The 19065-nt window shown below is 33.4% G+C and overlaps 2 protein-coding genes and 1 long non-coding RNA gene across 7 annotated transcripts in view; 2 read left to right on the top strand and 1 right to left on the bottom strand.

Moving 5' to 3' along the window:
- The window catches only part of PSMA8 (proteasome 20S subunit alpha 8), a 123427-nt gene that overhangs the window by 39542 nt on the left and 64820 nt on the right, over positions 1-19065 (top strand). The gene's annotated exons all lie outside the window — the stretch shown is intronic.
- SS18 (SS18 subunit of BAF chromatin remodeling complex) overlaps positions 1-19065 on the bottom strand; it is an 80956-nt gene that overhangs the window by 55155 nt on the left and 6736 nt on the right. For 3 of the 5 annotated variants that reach the window (XM_025429267.3, XM_025429266.3, XM_025429269.3), the window contains exon 3: positions 13599-13683. In XM_025429267.3, the coding sequence (XP_025285052.1) occupies positions 13599-13683 (85 nt within the window). Of the gene's footprint in view, positions 1-10365; positions 10385-13598; positions 13684-13793; positions 13831-19065 lie in introns of those variants that run through there. The other 2 variants (XM_025429270.3, XM_049112815.1) reach the window with 2 other exon arrangements.
- Positions 1-19065, top strand: part of LOC125755467 (uncharacterized) — a 53135-nt gene that overhangs the window by 29539 nt on the left and 4531 nt on the right. Inside the window, exon 2 of the long non-coding RNA XR_007412097.1 lies at positions 15083-15191. This is a non-coding gene — a long non-coding RNA (uncharacterized LOC125755467). The remainder of the gene's footprint in view (positions 1-15082; positions 15192-19065) is intronic.

The following is a 19065-nucleotide window of genomic DNA, read 5'->3' as shown; positions in this document are numbered from 1 at the left end:
TGAAACTTTCCCTAATACTTAAGAGCAGAATTAATCACTTCTACTATGTAAAATAGATTTTAAATGTCCAGTACTTCTAAAATAACATGTATTATACTGTACTATTACCATCTGCTGTCTTTAATTTCATTTACAGGACTTTTTGGCATACAAAAAGTCTTATTTTACTTTTTTTAAAAGGATAAAAGCAGCATCTTCTTTATAGTTTCCTCCTTTGCTTTCGTTCTCACAGAAGTCTTCCTCACCTCAAAATTATTTAAATAACTGATGGCTTCCTTAATTCATCCTAAATATCAAATAACAGACTTTAAAAGACATTTCATTCATGATCTTGCTTCTGTTTTTAACACCAAAATGTTTTTTTTTGTTTTTTTTTTTTTAATTTTTTATTTATTTATGACAGTCACACAGAGAGAGAGAGAGAGGCAGAGACACAGGCAGAAGGAGAGGGAGAAGCAGGCTCCGTGCACCAGGAGCCCGACGCGGGATTCGATCCCGGGTCTCCAGGATCGTGCCCTGGGCCAAAGGCAGGCGCCAAACCGCTGCGCCACCCAGGGATCCCAACACCAAAATGTTTTAATTAGACACCTCTTATTGTGCAGCACCATACTACATACAAGAGGAAGACTCAGAAAGTAGCTATAGTAGGTGAATAAATCATAAATGACCATTACATTTCTGACTAAAAGAACTCCATGTTTATACCATTCACTTGAAATAGTAAATAGAAAATTCAAGGTTATGGGCCTTTTTCTTTAACAGCAAGAAACAGCATAGGGGGAGCTGAGGGAAATGGTGTCTTGTCCACACTGCGCTGAGAGACCTATGGAATACCCAAATGGATACATCTATTGGAAACTGGATTCATGTTTCACTCAGGCATAAAGACAGATATTTGGGAGTCAGTGATGTATAAGTGGAGCCTGAAGTCAGGAATATAAGAAACCAGAAGTATGAATGAAATCTCCCAGAAAGAGTGTATATGATAAAAAAAATGTTCAAGAATAGAATATCAACAATTGATGGGCATGTTAAAGGTAAGAAGCTGAAGAGGCACCTGGGTGGCTCAATAGTTGAGCGTCTGCCTTTGGCTTGAGATTCCCAGAGTCCCGGGATCGAGTCCACATCAGGGTCCCAGCAGGAAGCCTGCTTCTCCCTCTGCCTATGTCTGCCTCTATGTCTCTCATGAATAAATAAATAAAATCTTTAAAAAAAAAAAAAAAAAGATAAGCTGAGTAGCTAGAAAGGTAAAAAGAAAACTATCACAGAAGTCAAACTAATGTTTCAAAGGAGAAAGAAGTCAACATCGCACTGACTAAATATACATTATCGTGTTTATCAAACACTCAAAACTTAAAAATTCTTAAAGTGATGCCAATATTTAAGAAAGTTCTTTCCATGGGAGCATGAGTGGCTCAGTCTCAGGATCCTGGAATAGAGCCCTCCAGCAGGCTCCCTACTCATTAGGGAGTCTGCTTCTCCCTCTGCCCCTCACCCTGCTCATGCTCTCTTTCTCTCTCTCTCTTGCTCACTCTCTCAATAAATAAATAAAATCTTAAAAATTCTTTCCACACTTCTAAATAAGAATGCAAACACTTTCATTTTTTAAAAATAAGAAACAGAACTGTGGATGGCAAGGTTGTATGTGGACAGAAAAGGATAAAGTATGTACTTATATCAGCTTTTATTTGCATAAAAAAATCTAAGATAGAGACAGAGTGGGCTTTTGTATGACCTTTTGTAGTTTTTGATGTTCTGACCATATCAAAGTACTACCTATGCTGAAAGTGAAGGTAAAATTTATAAATGAAATATAGTATGCTAATCTGTAAGATGTTCCACATCTCTAAGCACACGTTCTTTCACTTCAGGTAGATCATACCTGTCAGTGAATTCTGTAACGCCAAATTTTAGTCAATGAATTACTTTAAAACAGATGTTTTGCCAGTACTGAATCTAAAGACTACACATTATCACTTTTACTGAAGCTTGTGTAATGAGAGGTTAATCAAATGCTATCCAAGGGTTGCTGAGAACATCAAGTGCACATCACCAAAAAAAAAAAAAAAAAAAGAAAGAAATGCAACTTAGGAAATATAAAACGTAAGACTACTGTACTTACTCTAAATCAATTTGTATTAATAGTCCAGACTTTTATCCTTTGTAGAGAATACACAATAAACAAAAATAATCTTTAATAGGCTTAAAATTCAAGAAGTATATCTGGTTAAATTGGGAATTTTTTAAACCTTTTTTAAGGAATTTTTAAAAAACTCAAATACTCAATGAATTAAGTGAAAAGCAAGATAAGCAATTCCTATCAGCCTCCAACCTTCTTTTAAAATTAGGAGACATGCTGATATACTCAACCTCAGGGGATGTCACTGTCAAGTCTCCCAACTCTCTCCCTTACCCTTCGTATGTATTCAGAATTGAATCCTGCTAGTCTTACTTCAAACACTCCTGAATCAGACTTCTCTTTCTGTTTATACTTCCAACTGTGTACTACCTTCATCTTCATTATCATCAGTATTTTCTATGTACCCCCTCCATGTTAATTAACCTACCTGAGACTCCGTAGGTGAATTGTTTATTTTAGTCCTCATAACAATACTACAGAATAAGGATTACCTTCTCATACTGTAAAAATAGTTTGTGGTACACGACATCAAATGAAGTTGCTAGTACCAGGATAGGAATATTTTCTTTAATTTGCTTATCTTCAGAATGTCACTGGATGTTTCATTTAAAAAGCATGGAAATATAAGGTCTTCAATTCCTAGATGCATATTAGACTTACCTGAGAAGCTTTTAAAATATGCAGCCAGGGTAGATAAACACAAGACTATGATTGTCCATGTTCTTTCCAGCTCTACAATTTTTAATTCTGTGAAATATTTCCAGTCTGTAGGTTTTAAAATGAACTACAATAGAAAGACTCTTTATTCCCCAAGTTTTTCCCAAATAAAAATAACTTTTCTTTGGGGTGCCAGGGTGGTATAGTTGGTTGAGTGTCCAACTTTTGATTTTGGCTCAGGTCGTGATCTCAGGATCGTGAGATCAAGCCTCGAGTTGAGCTCCACACTGAGTGGAGTCTGCTTGAGATTCTTTCCCTCTCCCTCTGCCCCTTCCACTCAGGTGCATGCATGCTCACTCTCTCTCTCAAATAAATAAGTCAATCTTAAAAAAATAAATAAAAACTTCTTGATTTAAGCTGTCCTCTCATAATTCTTTCCTAAATCACTGGTGTCTACCATTTTGTATACACTAATACTACCGAACAACAAAAATAAGTGACCAATAACTAATATTAGGCTAAAACTTAAAAATCCAATTTATTCAAAGTATATTTGAGAAGGAAAGACTGACATACAACATAATCATAATGTCTACTGGCAAAATATTCCTAGTTCATATATGAAAATAGTCAATGGTTTATGCTACTTCAGAAAGTAAATACCAACCCTCAAGTGATGCCTCCAAGGTTTATCTAGATAAAGAGAGCTCCGGGTGCATATACTAAAGAAGCCAGAGTAGGGTACGTTTTCAATTACGTCAGCTTTTTATAACTAGATGGTCTTTTTCCATGCCGCCTTTGCTGTTCAGTTACACTGATTATATTGTATGCCTGCCTATAGATTACACTCCCTCGTTTCTGATTAGTTGTTTCCCGGCTAAGGGCTTAAAATTTAAGAAACAAACTTCCTAAAATATATATAAGGTTAAGAATAAATAAATAAATATATGAACGGATAATGCTTTTGTAGTAAGAATACATAGGGCCCAAATAAAAAAGTAAAATGCCTAAGTGTTAATGCACTGGATTTATAAGTTATTTTTCTCCTTATAGATCTTTTTCCATTTATTCCTGGTTTTTGAACTCTTGACTTTCTTTCAAATAAGAGAAGCTTGCTAGATGTAGCCTAGTCCCAGATATATGAAATGGTACTATAAATACATAATTTCTCTTTTGGGGGATATGAAAAAAACCTAAAAGTTGAATCTGTATATAATTATGAGCATACTTCCAATTCTCACTAGTTAAATGAAGTGAAAAACTATTCTGGAAAACCTTTTTTTTTTTTTTTTTTTTTTTTTTTAACCCCAAAACATACAGTTCTTTTTCACAGTCAAAATTTCTCAAACTATACTTATTTACTAGCATATTCTCTCTCCCTTTTGGCAGACTGGTTGCATTCATTATCTCTAGTTTTCCCAAATTTACATTACTTCCTATTTCATCTCTAATCCTTCTAACTGATTTTTCCCTCTCTCTAGCCCCACTTTTCTTTACTGGCTCAAGTCTCTCTTATGAGAGACTTATCCTCTTATCCTCTCTACTATGAGGGTATATTTATTTCTATTTTTTCAAAAACTTCTCCTCCTTTGTTAACTCCTCAAGCAATTTGACCTTCAAAACGCTCATATCTTTTTAATAAAAATTTGACCATGTGTTTTAAACTTTGACCAATATTAGGAGGCAAAAATTTTATTTCAAAATATACAAATGGCAGTTTTTATATTTAGTAAAATATGATGTAAAATGGTAACTCCATATTAAAGGAGTGAAATAATGGTAGATGGTAACAAAATGTGTCTCTTTCCCTTTTGCTGTTTTTTCTTTTAAAGATTTTATTTAAAAAAAAAAAGATTTTATTTATTCATGAGAGACACAGAGAGACAGGCAGAGGAAGAAGCAGGCTCCATGCTGGGAGCCTGAAGCGGAACTCGATCCCAGGACTCCAGGATCACACCCTGGGGCAAAGGCAGGTGCTGAACTGCTGAGCCACCCAGGGATCCCTGAAATAGTAAGTTCTAAGACATCTTTTTGGACCAAAATGAATTTCCATGATAGCTCAACTTTACCACACCGGCATCTCAATAATTACTATCTTCCTGAAGAAGGGCAAGAGAAATTAGTAAGATACATGATCTGACCAAATATTTTTGTACTCTACATAAAGGCTAGAGAATATGAGACATAGGGACACCTGGGTGGCTCCCTGCATGGACCCTCTTCTCCCTCTGCCTATGTCTCTGCCTTTCTCTGAGTCTCTCATGAATAAATAAATAAAATCTTAAAAAAAAAAAAAAAAAGAACACGAGACATATTTGAGAGGCTGTAATGTTTAAGGCTGGAAGACATTTCCACATTTTATGGAGACAGTATTTCAAATCAAGACAACCTGGAAAAAATCTACAGTTTATACAGTATCATAAGTTACACAAAGAATTTCAATTCGCTGGGTAGAAGGAAGAAGGAGGAATACAGAATCAGCAGAGGACATTTTACCACATCCCAACTACTCACAAGATTCTAATAAGACTACCTAAAGGGAAACGTCCCCCTTTCCACTGTCAATGCCCTGAGACTTGAATCTCTGCCATAATTAGTTGTTACTGACGAGAACATATTGAGACTGTCATTATCTTCAGATGTTTTAGAACAGGGAAACAAGTTTAAGAATCACTTAATTATAGGTCACCATGGTGATGATAAGCTAAATTCTTAACCTACTACTTTAACCTATAATTTAGTCCCCAAACTATAAATGGACCCAGTCACATCACATTTTTTTCAAAATTAACACCTAAATACAAGAATAATGCGAGACCAAAAAAACAAAAAACAAAAAACAAAAACCTGAAAATAATTAAGGTAATCATTTCTGTGACAACATAATAAATCAATCAAGACACTGCCGGTTGTAAAATTCAAACTCTATGAAGACCTAGCCAAGTTCTACCCATATACTCCAACTTAAGAGCAAATCGGGGATCCCTGGGTGGCGCAGCAGTTTAGCGCCTGCCTTTGGCCCAGGGCACGATCCTGGAGACCCAGGGTCGAATCCCACATCGGGCTCCCGGTGCATGGAGCCTGCTTCTCCCTCTGCCTATGTCTCTGCTTCTCTCTCTCTCTCTCTCTCTGTGACTATCATAAATAAATAAAAATTTAAAAAAATACATCTTTAAAAAAAAAAAAAAAGCAAATCGATCAGGATTTTATTTCCTTTCCTAGTAGCAACGAGACATGATTGCGTAATGCACAAACTGCTTTCAGTAAGGCCAGAGTTCAAATCCCATGCTACCATTTACCAACTATGGGTCCCCAGGCATGTTAATTAATCTACCTGAGACTCCGTTTCCTCAACTACAGAATGGAACTAATATCCTAAAGGTTTCTGAGGATGAAATACTGAAGGGACTCAATGCATAGTAGTCATTCTGCAAGTGTCTGTTCTCTCTCCAAAGAAACAGTTATATTTGAAAATCCATAAAAGTAACTAATATTCTGTTACTTATTCCTTGGACAGCAAAACAATACAATTCTAGTACTTTAAAGAATCACCTAAGGTGATTAGCACATTCAAACAACTCTCTACGAAGACAACAAAAAAAGCTCAACAAATATTTTTAAAATATGCTTAAAGATATGGAAGAGTACACAAAGAAGTAGCAAATGATCAGGCCGAGAAGTAGCAAATGATCAGGCCGAGTTCAGAAGGAAAAAGGAAAATCCAGAGAGGTGGGCCCAAACTTGGGAGGGGGTGGGGAGTGAGTAACATTTGCTATGGGTACATTAGCCAATCTATAAAGCCAGCTGATAATTTCCCAAAACTGGTAAAAGACATAAATTCACAGATTTCAGAAATCTCAACACACAAGCAGAGTAAATAAAAGAAATCCACACCCATACAGCAAAATTTCAGAAAACTCTAGACAAAGCAAAAAATAGATTACCTTCAGAATAGTAACACCAATAACTAAATTTCCAAGAGATACAAGATGGAAACAACAATCTGTCCCAGCAACAAAATTCAATAAGAACGATGGTGAAATAATTTTTCAGATCACCAAACAACAAACAAACCTAAGGTATTTGTCACAAGCAAATCAGTCCTAAAGAAAATACTAAAATATGTTCTTTAGGGAAGAAAAAGAAAATGATCTGAGAAAAGAGGTTGTAAATGAAGGGAGAAATGAAAAGCATGAGAAATGGTAACAATGATAACACTAAGAGCAAACCAGTGAAAAGATATTAAGTCTTTAAGTACATAATTTCCAAACTAGAAGAGAAAAAAGGAACAAAAATAAAAGGCTTTTGTTTATCTAAAAGAAAAAAGGAATATAGAATAGATAAGACAAAGTACACTGTATGATGGTAACTTTAAACTTAGATACATGAGTGATTGATTATATTCAATATAAACGGATAGATTTAATGTTCCAATTAAAAGATTGCTAGACTGGATTTTTTTTAAAACCTACATGCCATTCATAAAACATTACCTGTAATACAAGGAAATAGAAAGGTGAATATACCATGCAAACACTAAAGAAAACCAACTGAGCTATTCTAATATCAGATAAGTAGACATTAAGACAAAATGCAATTATTAGACATAAAGAGGGGAATACTTCATAATGACAAATGTTACAAAGAACCAGAAAGCTGTAAATGTTCTAAAGTATATATGCACTTACTAACAATGTCACAAAATGTCATATTAAGAAAAAACTTGGAAGAGTTATAAGAATAAGATATAATCCACAATTATACATTTTAAACATACATCTCTCAGTAACTGACATAACAAAGCATCAGAAAAGTTAAAAATAGTAAAGCTATAGAAGATTCAAACAAGATGACCACACTTGACCCAATAAACATATACAGGCATTCAGGGGCTAAATACACATTCTCTTTAAGTACACATAGAACATCTGTAAAGACTGACCATATGCTTCAACATAAAACAAACCTCAAAGAATTCCAGAGAACTGAATCATAGAAAATGTTATGTAACTACATGCAATAATGTTAGAAATCATTAATAAAAAGAAAATGAAAAAATTTCCATATGTTTGAAAACTAGAAAGTATGTTTGTCAACCCATGTATAAAGAAGAAATAACACTGGAAATTAGAAAATATTTGGAACTGAACAAATATAAATATAGAACTATGACTAATGGGAAATTTATGCCTTTAAATGTATATATTAGCATTGAATGAAAACTGATAAAGTAGGCATTCATCTCAAAACTCAGAAAAAGAACAGCAAAATACAATAAAAGTAAAAGGAAATAATAAAAAGACAAGATCAGAAATTAATCACACTCAAAAACACACAAAAGAGCAGTAGTTCACAAAACATGGTTCTCAGTTCTCAAGACTCTTTCAGAGTCCAAAATGTCAACCTATTTTCATAACAATACTTTTATGCCATGTTGATATTTAAAACAATGGTGCAAAAGTAAGAAAGTGGGTTTAACTGCCAGAGTTTTGGCATGAATGAAGGCACCAAATTCTACAGTAAATCACTGTATTATTTATTGATTGCCAGACTAGCAGTTAAAAAAAAAAGTCACTTCACTTAAGAACGTCCTTGATGAAACAGTAAAAATTACTCATTTATTAAATTCTCTATGTCAGTTAAATATTCTGGGACAAAATAAGAAAGTAATAAACGTATCTGTTGCAAATCAAAGTAAGATAAAAGCACTCTGTGACTGAGTTGCTTGCTGATCCATACAGTTTTTATGGAACTCCATTTTTAATTCAAAGAACTACTGCTAGACAAACTAGACTTACCCAGGCTTGGGTTTCTGGCAGACATTTGCTCAAAAATTAACACATTAAGCCTGGAAAATAACTGACAGCATTTCTTGCCAATGATTAAGTTTGACTTTTCAAGCAAGAATTGGGAATTTGGCAAACTTCTATCTACAATCTTGAGTTTGACAGCATCCCAATACTTAACTTCTGATGAGACTGGTGGTGATTTAAACAAATGTGGTTTTTGGTATCATATAATGAAATACGTAAATATTTAGATGTACATAACTCAATGCACTTCTATTTTCCAAATGACCAAAGCATGTTACAAAATTATACATGATAGAAGATCCATCCAAAATGCAGGACAGACCAATGAACTCTAATATACCAGAATAAGAAAAATCTATTGATATTGTTTCAGATTCCGTATCGCAAAAAACCTTTAGAAACACTTGTTGAAATCCTCTGTACTATCAAAGAAGATTATTGTACAATATGAAAACGCTATTAAAATAGTTTTCCCTTTTCCAATTCCATATCTGAGTGAAAAAGGATATTTTTCTATTTCAACCAAGACATTTTATACCAGATTGAATTCAGAAACATAAGAGAATATACCTGTTTTAAGTCAGACATTTAAATGAAATGTGCTAAATTATTAAACAATGCTACTCCTTTCCTACTTAAACTTGTTCTAAAAGAGTTATTTTTCCTTTAAAGAACATTATTTACATTAACATGTAATGGGTTCATTATTGTTCATTCTAAATGAGCTGATAAACACTTTAAAAACTTTCTCAGTCTTAATTTAAAAACTGAGGAAAATTTACAAATATATCAATATATATATAACCCATATAAAGTTCTTCAGAGTCCTCAGTAATTTTTAAGTATAATGGGGTTCTGAGAACAAGAAGTTTGAGAAATGCTGTCACAGCAAAAATAAAAGTCAAAAATTGATTCCTTGAAAAGACAAAAAAAAAGATAAACAACTGGCAAGAATATCAAAACATTTTAAAAGAGAAGGCACAAATAAACTATGTTAAAAAATAAAAAAGAAAATATCACCATAGATGCTGAGGACATTAGAAAGACAAGATTATTTCATGAACTATACGGCAATAAATTTGAAAATTTAGTAAATGCTAAAAAGCACAATTTACCAAAATAGGCAACTCACAAAATATATGTTTTAAATTGTCCAAAGACCAATAAAGAAATTGAGTTAGTAAACAAAAGCCTTCCCACAAAGAAAACTCCAGACTCACATGGCTTTTCTAGAGAAGTACACCAATCATTTAAGAACAATAGCTCTATCATACAAATTATTCCAGATAAGAAAAAGTAGGAACATTCTCCAATTCATTTTATAAAACCAAAATAACCTCAAAATAAAACCCCGACAAATGCATTATAAAAAAGGAAAATTAAAGGTCAATTACACTCAAGAACAAAGACATAAAAATTGTGATCAAAATTTTAACAAACTGAATACATCAATTTTTTTAAAGACCATGACCAAACCAAACCAAACCAAACCAAAGATCATGACCAAGTGGGCCATGAAAAAGGTTAATTACAAGAATGCAAGATTGATTGCACATTAAAAAGTAAATCAATGTAATTCGCCACATTAACAGATTAAAAGAAAAATTATGATCATCTCATTAAATGCAATAAAAGTATTTAATAAAATTTAACATCCATTCAAGATATAAACTCTTACTTAGCACAACAGAAACAGAAGGGAACTTCCTTAATCTGATAAAAGGCATCTACAAAAAACTCCAGCAAACATCATACTTATTAATGGTCAAAGAGTGAAAGCTTTCCCTTTGTGATCAGGAACAAGATAAAGTTGTCCTCTATCACCACTTCTATTCAGGAATGTAGTGGAGGTCCTAGCCAGAAAAGTAAGGCAAGAGAAAGAAATAAAAGATGTAAGGATTGGCAAGAAAGAAACAAAACTCATTATTCACAAATATGTTCGTGAATACAGAAAATAGAAGGTATCTACAGAAAAATTGTTAGAAATAAGAGTTGAACAAGACTGTGAAACTCAGTATCAATTGCGCATTTCCATGTAAATAGCAAATGCAGTTAGAAAATAAAACTTAAAAAATCAAGACTCTTAAAATAGCCTCAAAAAATATGAAGTGCCTAACAGTGAATCCATTGGGAGATGCGTAAATCCTCTGCAGGGAAAATCATAAAACTTCATTGAAAGATATTTACAGGATTAAAAAAATGAAAATATATGCAATGATCATGATTTGACAGACTCAATATTGTGAAGATATAAATTCTCCCCAAATTAATTTAGTCAAAGAATCTCAATGAAAATCACAACAGGATTGTGTTGGGCATGCTGGTTTTTAAGCATATATGGAAATGCAAAGGACTAATAGCCAAGATATTCTTGAAAAACATTAAGTAGTAAAGAACTTCTCTAACATACATCAAGATTTAGAAGACTATGACAAGTGTGACAAGATAGTGGAATTTATAAAAACAGACCAATGGGACAGAATAGAGATCAGACAGAGAACCACACATATGGGTGGCCTGACAAAATAGAGAAAAGTCATTGTTTTGTTTTTCCAATAGATAATAATGCTGGGACAGAAATCTACCCGTACGTAAACAAATGAAATTGAACCCACTTCTCACACCATTCACAAAAACAAATTCCACCTAGCTAGTAATCAAGTTCATAGTAATAATCACATGAATTATTTCAGATTCAAAAAGAAATGTATTGATTATATATATATATTCCCAGTGGGATATACCCTAAAGACAAACATCATCTTATTAGTGGCAATCTTGGTATTGTTAAATTGAAATTACTTTATACATGTATAAAGCAAATAAATTAACATGATAATGCCATTAAGGTACCAAGATTCTTAGAATAAGACAAGAAATAATATATAAAATCAAAGCTAATTCCTGAAGGGAAATATCACTAATTCAACATGTTATTTCTTTTTCTAAAAAACATGTTTACTAGTTCTATTCACCAAAAATACCAAAAAAACAAAGAAAACCCAGTAATAATGAATGCCCCAAACATCCAAATTGGGGTCTCTAGGTATCAATTCACAGTGAAAAAAGCGCTGCTTGAAAAAATAGCTGAGGCAGAATAGTTCCGGGGCAGAAAATATAGTCACAGCTCTCTCAAATCCTGAAAGAATAGAAGCTGTACAATAATACTTGAATCATGTCAGATGGACACAGCAGCCAAATGAACAGCCTCTCACTGACCAAAGAGGAGACAACCTGAAGTATCAAAAAGAATGATGCAATGGACTTACACACATTAAAAATATAAAAACGTGAATGTTTAGATGACAATAAAAAAAATATCACTGGTCAGATTGCTAGGGGCCAGCTTGTTATTTTGAAAACTGATTAAGAGGATAGAAACCAATCTTTAATCATGATTCTCATATAGGGACTCTCTATCTCAGAATAACCAAATACTTGAGGAAAGAAGTTTTTCTTTTTTAAAAGAAGTACAGCTAATAAATGCAGGAGGAACTGTAAAATTAGAAATTCATCATGATCTCAATGTGAAATAATAGATCTGATCAACAAGCATTAATGACTGCTAAAACCATTAAGTCAAAGGTTGATGGGGAACTTTGTAATAGATTCATCAGGCCAGTATCAACTGTACCCATGGATCCATCTTTTTTTTTTTTTTTTTTTTTTTAAATAGACTTCACGCCCCAAACTGGAGCTTGAACTCACGTCCCTGGGATCAAGAGTCACATGTTCTACTGACTGAGCCAGCCAGACATTCTATCCCATCTTAACATTACTAAAAATGGAACCAGAGGTCCCATCCCATCTTAACATTACTAAAAATGGAACAACCAAAATGTTCCTCCTGATGTGATACAATAGACAAGTGCAGTTCAACTCAAGGCTTAAATTCATGACCATGAGATCAATATCTGACCTGAGATCAAGAGTCAGACATTTAATTGACTGAGCCACCCAGGTGCCCCTCAATGAAATATTCCTAACACAAAACACAAAACCTAACCCTAATCAAGCCTCTCTACCTAATTACCAGTTTATAGGAAATAAGAGATGAAATGGAAGAACACATTAAAGGACCATGAGGATACAATTAGCCAAATCTAGAATGTGAGAAACTCTATAAATATGACCCAGTTTCTTCAACAAATAAACAGAGAATAAAAAAGATAAACTGATATAGATTAAAAGAAACTTAAGACATGTATCAACCAATGCAACATGTGGATCTTGTCTGGATTCTGCAGCAAACAATCGTTTAAACATTTGGGTGTGGGCAGCCCTGGTGGCCCAGCAGTTTAGTGCTGCCTTCAGCCCGGGGTGTGATCCTGGGGGCCTGGGATCGAGTCCCACATCAGGCTCCCTGCATGGAGCCTGCTTTCCCCTCTGCCTGTTATCTCTGTCTCTCTGTCTCTGTCTCTCTGTCTCTCTGTGTCTCTCATGAATAAATAAAATAAGATAAAATAAAATAAAATAAAATAAAAACAAAAAAAAAAAACATTTGGGTGCTCTTAAGATAATCAATGAAAACCGAAGATAGCCTGGGTATTATAAAACATTAAGAAATTCTGGTTAATCTTTTGGGTGGAATAATGCTTCTTCTCTGCTAGAGATGCATACTGAAGTACTTGCCAAGGAAAGTATATGATGCCTGGGTTTTGCTTTGAAATACTATAGACTTACTCATAAATTATATCTGCAATTATAGATGAAAATAATTAAGTAAGTAGGTAGGCAGGTGGGTGGGTATGTGGGTAAATGGATGGATGGATATAACTTCTTCAGGGAGGGAATCAATTCTAGGTGAATTAACTCAAATTCAATATGAAGGCAAAACAATGAAGCTTTTAGATCACATAGAATACCCTTATGTTCGCAAAGGGCAGAATTTACTAAACAAAACTTAAAAATCACTAAACAAAAATGTGTTATCCTGTACATAAGTCTAAAAGATTTTGTCTACTTTATACTATTTTAAAGGTACTTACTGCTGGTAAAAGAGACTGCATATTTTGATTAGAATCTGCTATTGTAGCAAGGTAGACCAAGTTCGTATGCAACATCTGCTGATACCTATTAAAACAAAACAAATATCAATATTTAAAAATAATTTTCTTCCTATCTGCTTCAATACAAATTAGCATTCTAGTTATTTCCCAAGTTTAATAAAAGATTTATGTTACCTGAACATCAATAGCACTTCAATTTTTCCTAGTTCCTCTGCAAAATAATTCCAAATAATAAATACATTCAAAGATAATAATACACATAAAGAGTTTACCATGTGCTAGATATTGTTATAGTTGTTTTATATATACTCATATGTTTCAGTCAATTCTCAAACCCACACTGAGGTAAAAGTTCTTACTTTCTTCATTTTACAGATGAGACAAGTGAGGTTTTGAAAAGTTAGTAACATGTACAATATTTGCGCAGCTCAGGAAATGGAATAACTGAGATATGTACCAGCTCTATACACTGCACATATGCTTTCCAAAAAGAGACCCAGAATGAAGGAATTCAACAAAACGGACATGCTACTCCTCTTCCCCCCCCCCTCCCCCCGCCAATTTCATATTGCCAAAACCCTCAAACCCTAACAGAAAATGTCAGGAAGGAGGCAGAAATCACATAAACTTTTTCTTTCTCTGGCAGCAGTGACCAACAATTTATGCCTGCTACAGTTATGCTGCCCATCTGTTAGGGCTCAGCATTAAAGAAGATAATAGACATGTTTACTTACAAATAACATATATATATATAGAGAGAGAGAGAGACATATATATGTAATATGAGACAAAATAACTGGACACTAATACCATTAAGAATTAACTTTATAAAACAAAGCAAATTCTCACTACTGCAACAAAGTGGCTAAACATGCTCATTGTAATCTTATGAATTAGTTTTGCTAACTCTGCAAATTGGTAGTGATTCAGTTACTAATGTTTGTAAACCCTCCAAATAAAAACTTACAAATCCTATACTAAATTGTTAGGCTGTTTTAGAATTTTGTTTACCTAGGAACATTATACACAAATTAAAATAATGAAAATAAGATAAAAGAATTTTATTCAGCTAAATAAAGTCTTCTAAAACAGATCTCAGGGATGCCTGGGTGGCTCAGTAGTTGAGCGTCTGCCTTTGGCTCAGGACGTGATCCCGGAGTCCCAGGACCGAGTCCCACATTGGGCTTTCTGCATGTAGCCTGCTTCTCCCTCTGCCTATGTCTCTGCCTTTCTCCCTCTCTGTGTCTTTCATGAATAAATAAATAAAATATTTAAATAATAATACAGATCACATATAAAATCATTATCTATACATCACATAAGGAATCCTAGGAAATCTTTTGCAGCATTATTTTTTTCTATTAGAACTGGTTTCACTACTTTTTTCTTATTAGAGGAAAAACAACTTCTCACTGACCCTTGATTTTCCTAACAAGTTTATGCTCATTTTTTATTTTTTACAGATTTATTGAGGTATAACCAATATAAAAAAAGAACGACACATATTTAACTTGTCCAATTTGATGAGTTTGGACATATGCAAACACCTGTGACACCATCACCCCAATCAAGGTAACAGACATAACCAATACTTCCCAAAGTGTTTGTTTCCTTTTATGACTTTGTTGTTAAAAAACAAGTTTAGAATCTTAATGCTTCTCCTCACGTATTACACTATGTTGCTCAATTAAACATGATATAATGTTTGTTACAGTGATCCTCAGACAAAAGAGGACCAGGAGTTATTGTATTGTACTGAATTATTCATAATGGTTAATTATGTTGTCAAAATTCTTAAAACAGCGCTAACAGGCACCACTAGCTGGAACCATTTCATTATTCTGTGAAGATCCTGAATGGAATTTAAGGTATAGGGTTCCAAAATCTTGCCATTTTTTAAAACTATTTAGCCATTTTTAATTAGAACATAAAATTCACTTCAAAGTCTACTCCTTTAAGTGTCTTTTCTGAGAATATGGCTTTAAAGTATTCAGATATGAAATTTGCTGACCACCCTGCACAAATAAAAATAACAAAACTTACTAAGAGACTATGGCTTCCTCATGACCCTTTAAGAAAAAATTTTAGTCATGCTGATTAGTACTTAACAAGTCCATCTTAAAATACTGTTAAATCTAATCTGCCATGCTCCTAAGGCCTCCTTTGTAAAATAATGGGAGTTAAAAATAGATCTCCAAAGTCCCTTGTAGTTCTAAATATCTATAAATACAGCATCTTTTATGGAGTACTTCAGTTTTAGGACATTTCCCCAAACTAAATCTTTTTAACTTTTATTTTTGAAATAATCTTGAACTTACAGTTTTAAGAACAGTATAAAGAATTCCCAAGTATCTTTCCCTCACCCTCCCCAATCCTTGGCATTTCACATTTTTAAAAAATATTTTATTTATTTATTCCAGAGAGAGAGGCAGAGACACAGGCAGAGGGAGAAGCAGGCTCCACGCAGAAAGTCCGATGCAGAACTCGATCCCTGGTACCCAGGATCATGCCCTGGGCTGAAGGCTGCGCTAAACTGCTGAGCCACCCAGGGATCCCCGGCATTTCACATTTGTCTTACTCCATTTGTAAACATACACACCAATATGTACACACATGCAAGCACACATACACATACTCAGAACAGCTTTTTTTAAAAAACCTTGTGAGAGTCATTACAGACATATTACTCCACTACTTCTAACACTTCAGTGTTGATTTCCCAAAAACAAGGAAATTCCCATATGCAACCACTGTACAAAAAATTAAGATCAATACAGTAATATATAATCCAAAAACCCATTCAAATTACTCCAATTGCACCAAGAGCCCCGAATATTTTACCTAATATAAGGTATCTTATCTAACTTCAGTAGGTTTTCTTTCTTGTAAACTGCATTATTTCTACAGCATTCATCAAAATAAGCTTTTTCTAAGATCATTTAAGACCCAAAGATGAAAGTTATTGAAAAAGTAGTATATACTCATATTCTTTTACAAGTTTGTGTATACATCACCTACAAAGCAATAAGCAAACATTCCAGAAGAATCTGGCTTTAGTGGACTCTACTGAAATAATAAAAAGTAGATTCTTCTATAAATATTAAACATTTTCCTCTGAAAATTTACTCTGTATATACTATTACATTTATCACTGAAGCAATTTAGTTTTTTTAATGTATGTTTATTAGCTCTAAAACAGTCTGTATTAAGAAAACGGAGTATAAATAACAAGGGTAAATATAAACATATTTAACATTGTATGATGATGGTAACTTCCTAATAAATAGTGGCAGATATTCCAAAACACCCATAATTATCAACATATTAAATGAGGGTCAGTTCCACTTCCCAAAGATTCCACTAAGAACCACTACATCAATTATCTGGAGTAAGGTAAAATATCCACTGTTAAACTTATGCATATAATTAAAAAATGAATCTGAAAAAGTCAGATCTCATTTTTAACAAAAAACCTTTACCAAGAAGCTGTGAAGATTAGATTTATAAGACAACAGAAATAAAATTTAAAGAATAAAAGTCATCTTCCTAACTAGATATTTAAAACTACATTCTTCTATATAATGATTAATACAATTTTTTTCCATGAAAATCACTTCTAGGACACCCTGAAGTACTTATAATGAAATACAAAAATAAAGTCTGATTTAAGTAAATATGTTATTTTAGAAAATACCCAGAAACTATAACAGAGCAATAGTACATTCTCACACATATGTTATCAGAATTTAAAAAGGAATAGGGTTTTTGCATAAGAGCTCCACAAGTGATTTACTTTTATTGAACATAAAAGGAATGTGTGCACATGTATGTAGATGTTACCAGTGAAAAATCTTTAGATGGTGAGATACAGTGTTTGTTATGTAATTTTTATGTTACCTGTGTCTTTAAATTTTCTATAATTCATATAATACTTTCATAAAAAATAGTTATTTTACATCAAATAACTGTTCCAAGCAAAGTTATCACATCTTAAGGAATTGTTTAATTAAAATTGAACTATCAGTTCCTAGATGCCTGTCGTTTACTGTTCCTCTTCATTTTCCTTTGCTTTCTCCTAATGCAAGAAATGAGAACATTTAAGGTTGAGAGGAGGAATTTTTTTCTCTTTACTCACAAACAACTTGATAAAGAAAGAGTATCTAAAGAACTCTAAAAATGAAATTAAATCCGTCAGGAAGAGCAAAATATAAGACTATATCTAAATCAATGTAAGCCCCATCTGCACCAAATATGTGAGAAAATGAGGTCTATTCCAATATGCAGAAGGAAGAAATGATCATATATACACAAAAAAAGCTAAGAATATAAAGAATAAAGCAATACAAACTTCTTCTGACTCAAGTTGGAAAGGCTCATTCTAGATCTGAACACTTTCTATCCAAGCCATGCACTACTGGGTCCTTTAAGAAACTGAACCAGTCCTATGCCACAAAATCCTCTGACAGTTGAAAAAGCCACAGGTGAAAATAAGTATCCTAATCAGAGCCTGTCGACTTTTATCATCCCATGGCCAATTCGAGGCAGTGATCTCCTTACCACTGATGATTATCCATAGTTAAACTAAGGAATAGATCAGCTAATTAATTAATTTTTAGAGAATATTTTGAAATATAAACAGACATGACTCACTGAAGAAACAATACACATAAAAGTAGTGGAAATTGTCATATAAGATGCAAAATGTACAAGTGACTAGAAAATAAAATACTCAGACCTAAGTTTCTAAATATCATTCTCTAAAAAGAACCAGGGCTTGGAGAAATAGGCAATTCCAAAATGGGACAGGAAAAAGAACAAGATAAGCCTAGAATATTTTGTAGTGCAAGAAAATTTTTTAAAAATGCTCAAAAAATAATGAATACAAATCAAAAAGCCAGCTTGAGGGGCTCCAGTGGCCAACATTAGGGACAACTTAAAAAGAAAATAGGATAACATTATAACTTAAAGAATTATAGTAAGAATCCATAAATCCATTCAGATATAAATAAATGAATGAGTGAATGGGGGCAGAGAATGAGAAATGTTTTCCTTAAAGTAGGATTTCAAATAAATGTAGAAGGAATGACTGATTTAGTCACCATTTGGCAACCACCATAGTAATAAGAGTTTCAATCAAGGATCATTGGATGGTGAATACTTAAATAAATGCTTAAAAAAAAAAGTACAAGAGGGGCAGCCCGGGTGGCTCAGCGGTTTAGCGCCGCCTTCAGCCTAGGGCATGATCCTGGAGACCTGGGATCGAGTCCCACGTCAGGCTTCCTGTGTGGAGCCTGCTTCTCCATCTGCCTCTCTCTCTCTCTCTCTCTCTCTCTCTCTGTGTGTGTCTCTCATGAATAAATAAAATCTTTTAAAAATAATAAAAATTGAAATTAAAAAATAAATATTTTTTTAAAGGACAAGGAGAAACATTATGTATATGTCTCAA

Source organism: Canis lupus, chromosome 7 (assembly GCF_003254725.2).
Source record: "Canis lupus dingo isolate Sandy chromosome 7, ASM325472v2, whole genome shotgun sequence".
Taxonomy (NCBI): domain Eukaryota; kingdom Metazoa; phylum Chordata; class Mammalia; order Carnivora; family Canidae; genus Canis; species Canis lupus.
Note: the sequence above shows the minus strand (reverse complement) of the source record. Positions and strands in the feature narration are given on the sequence as shown.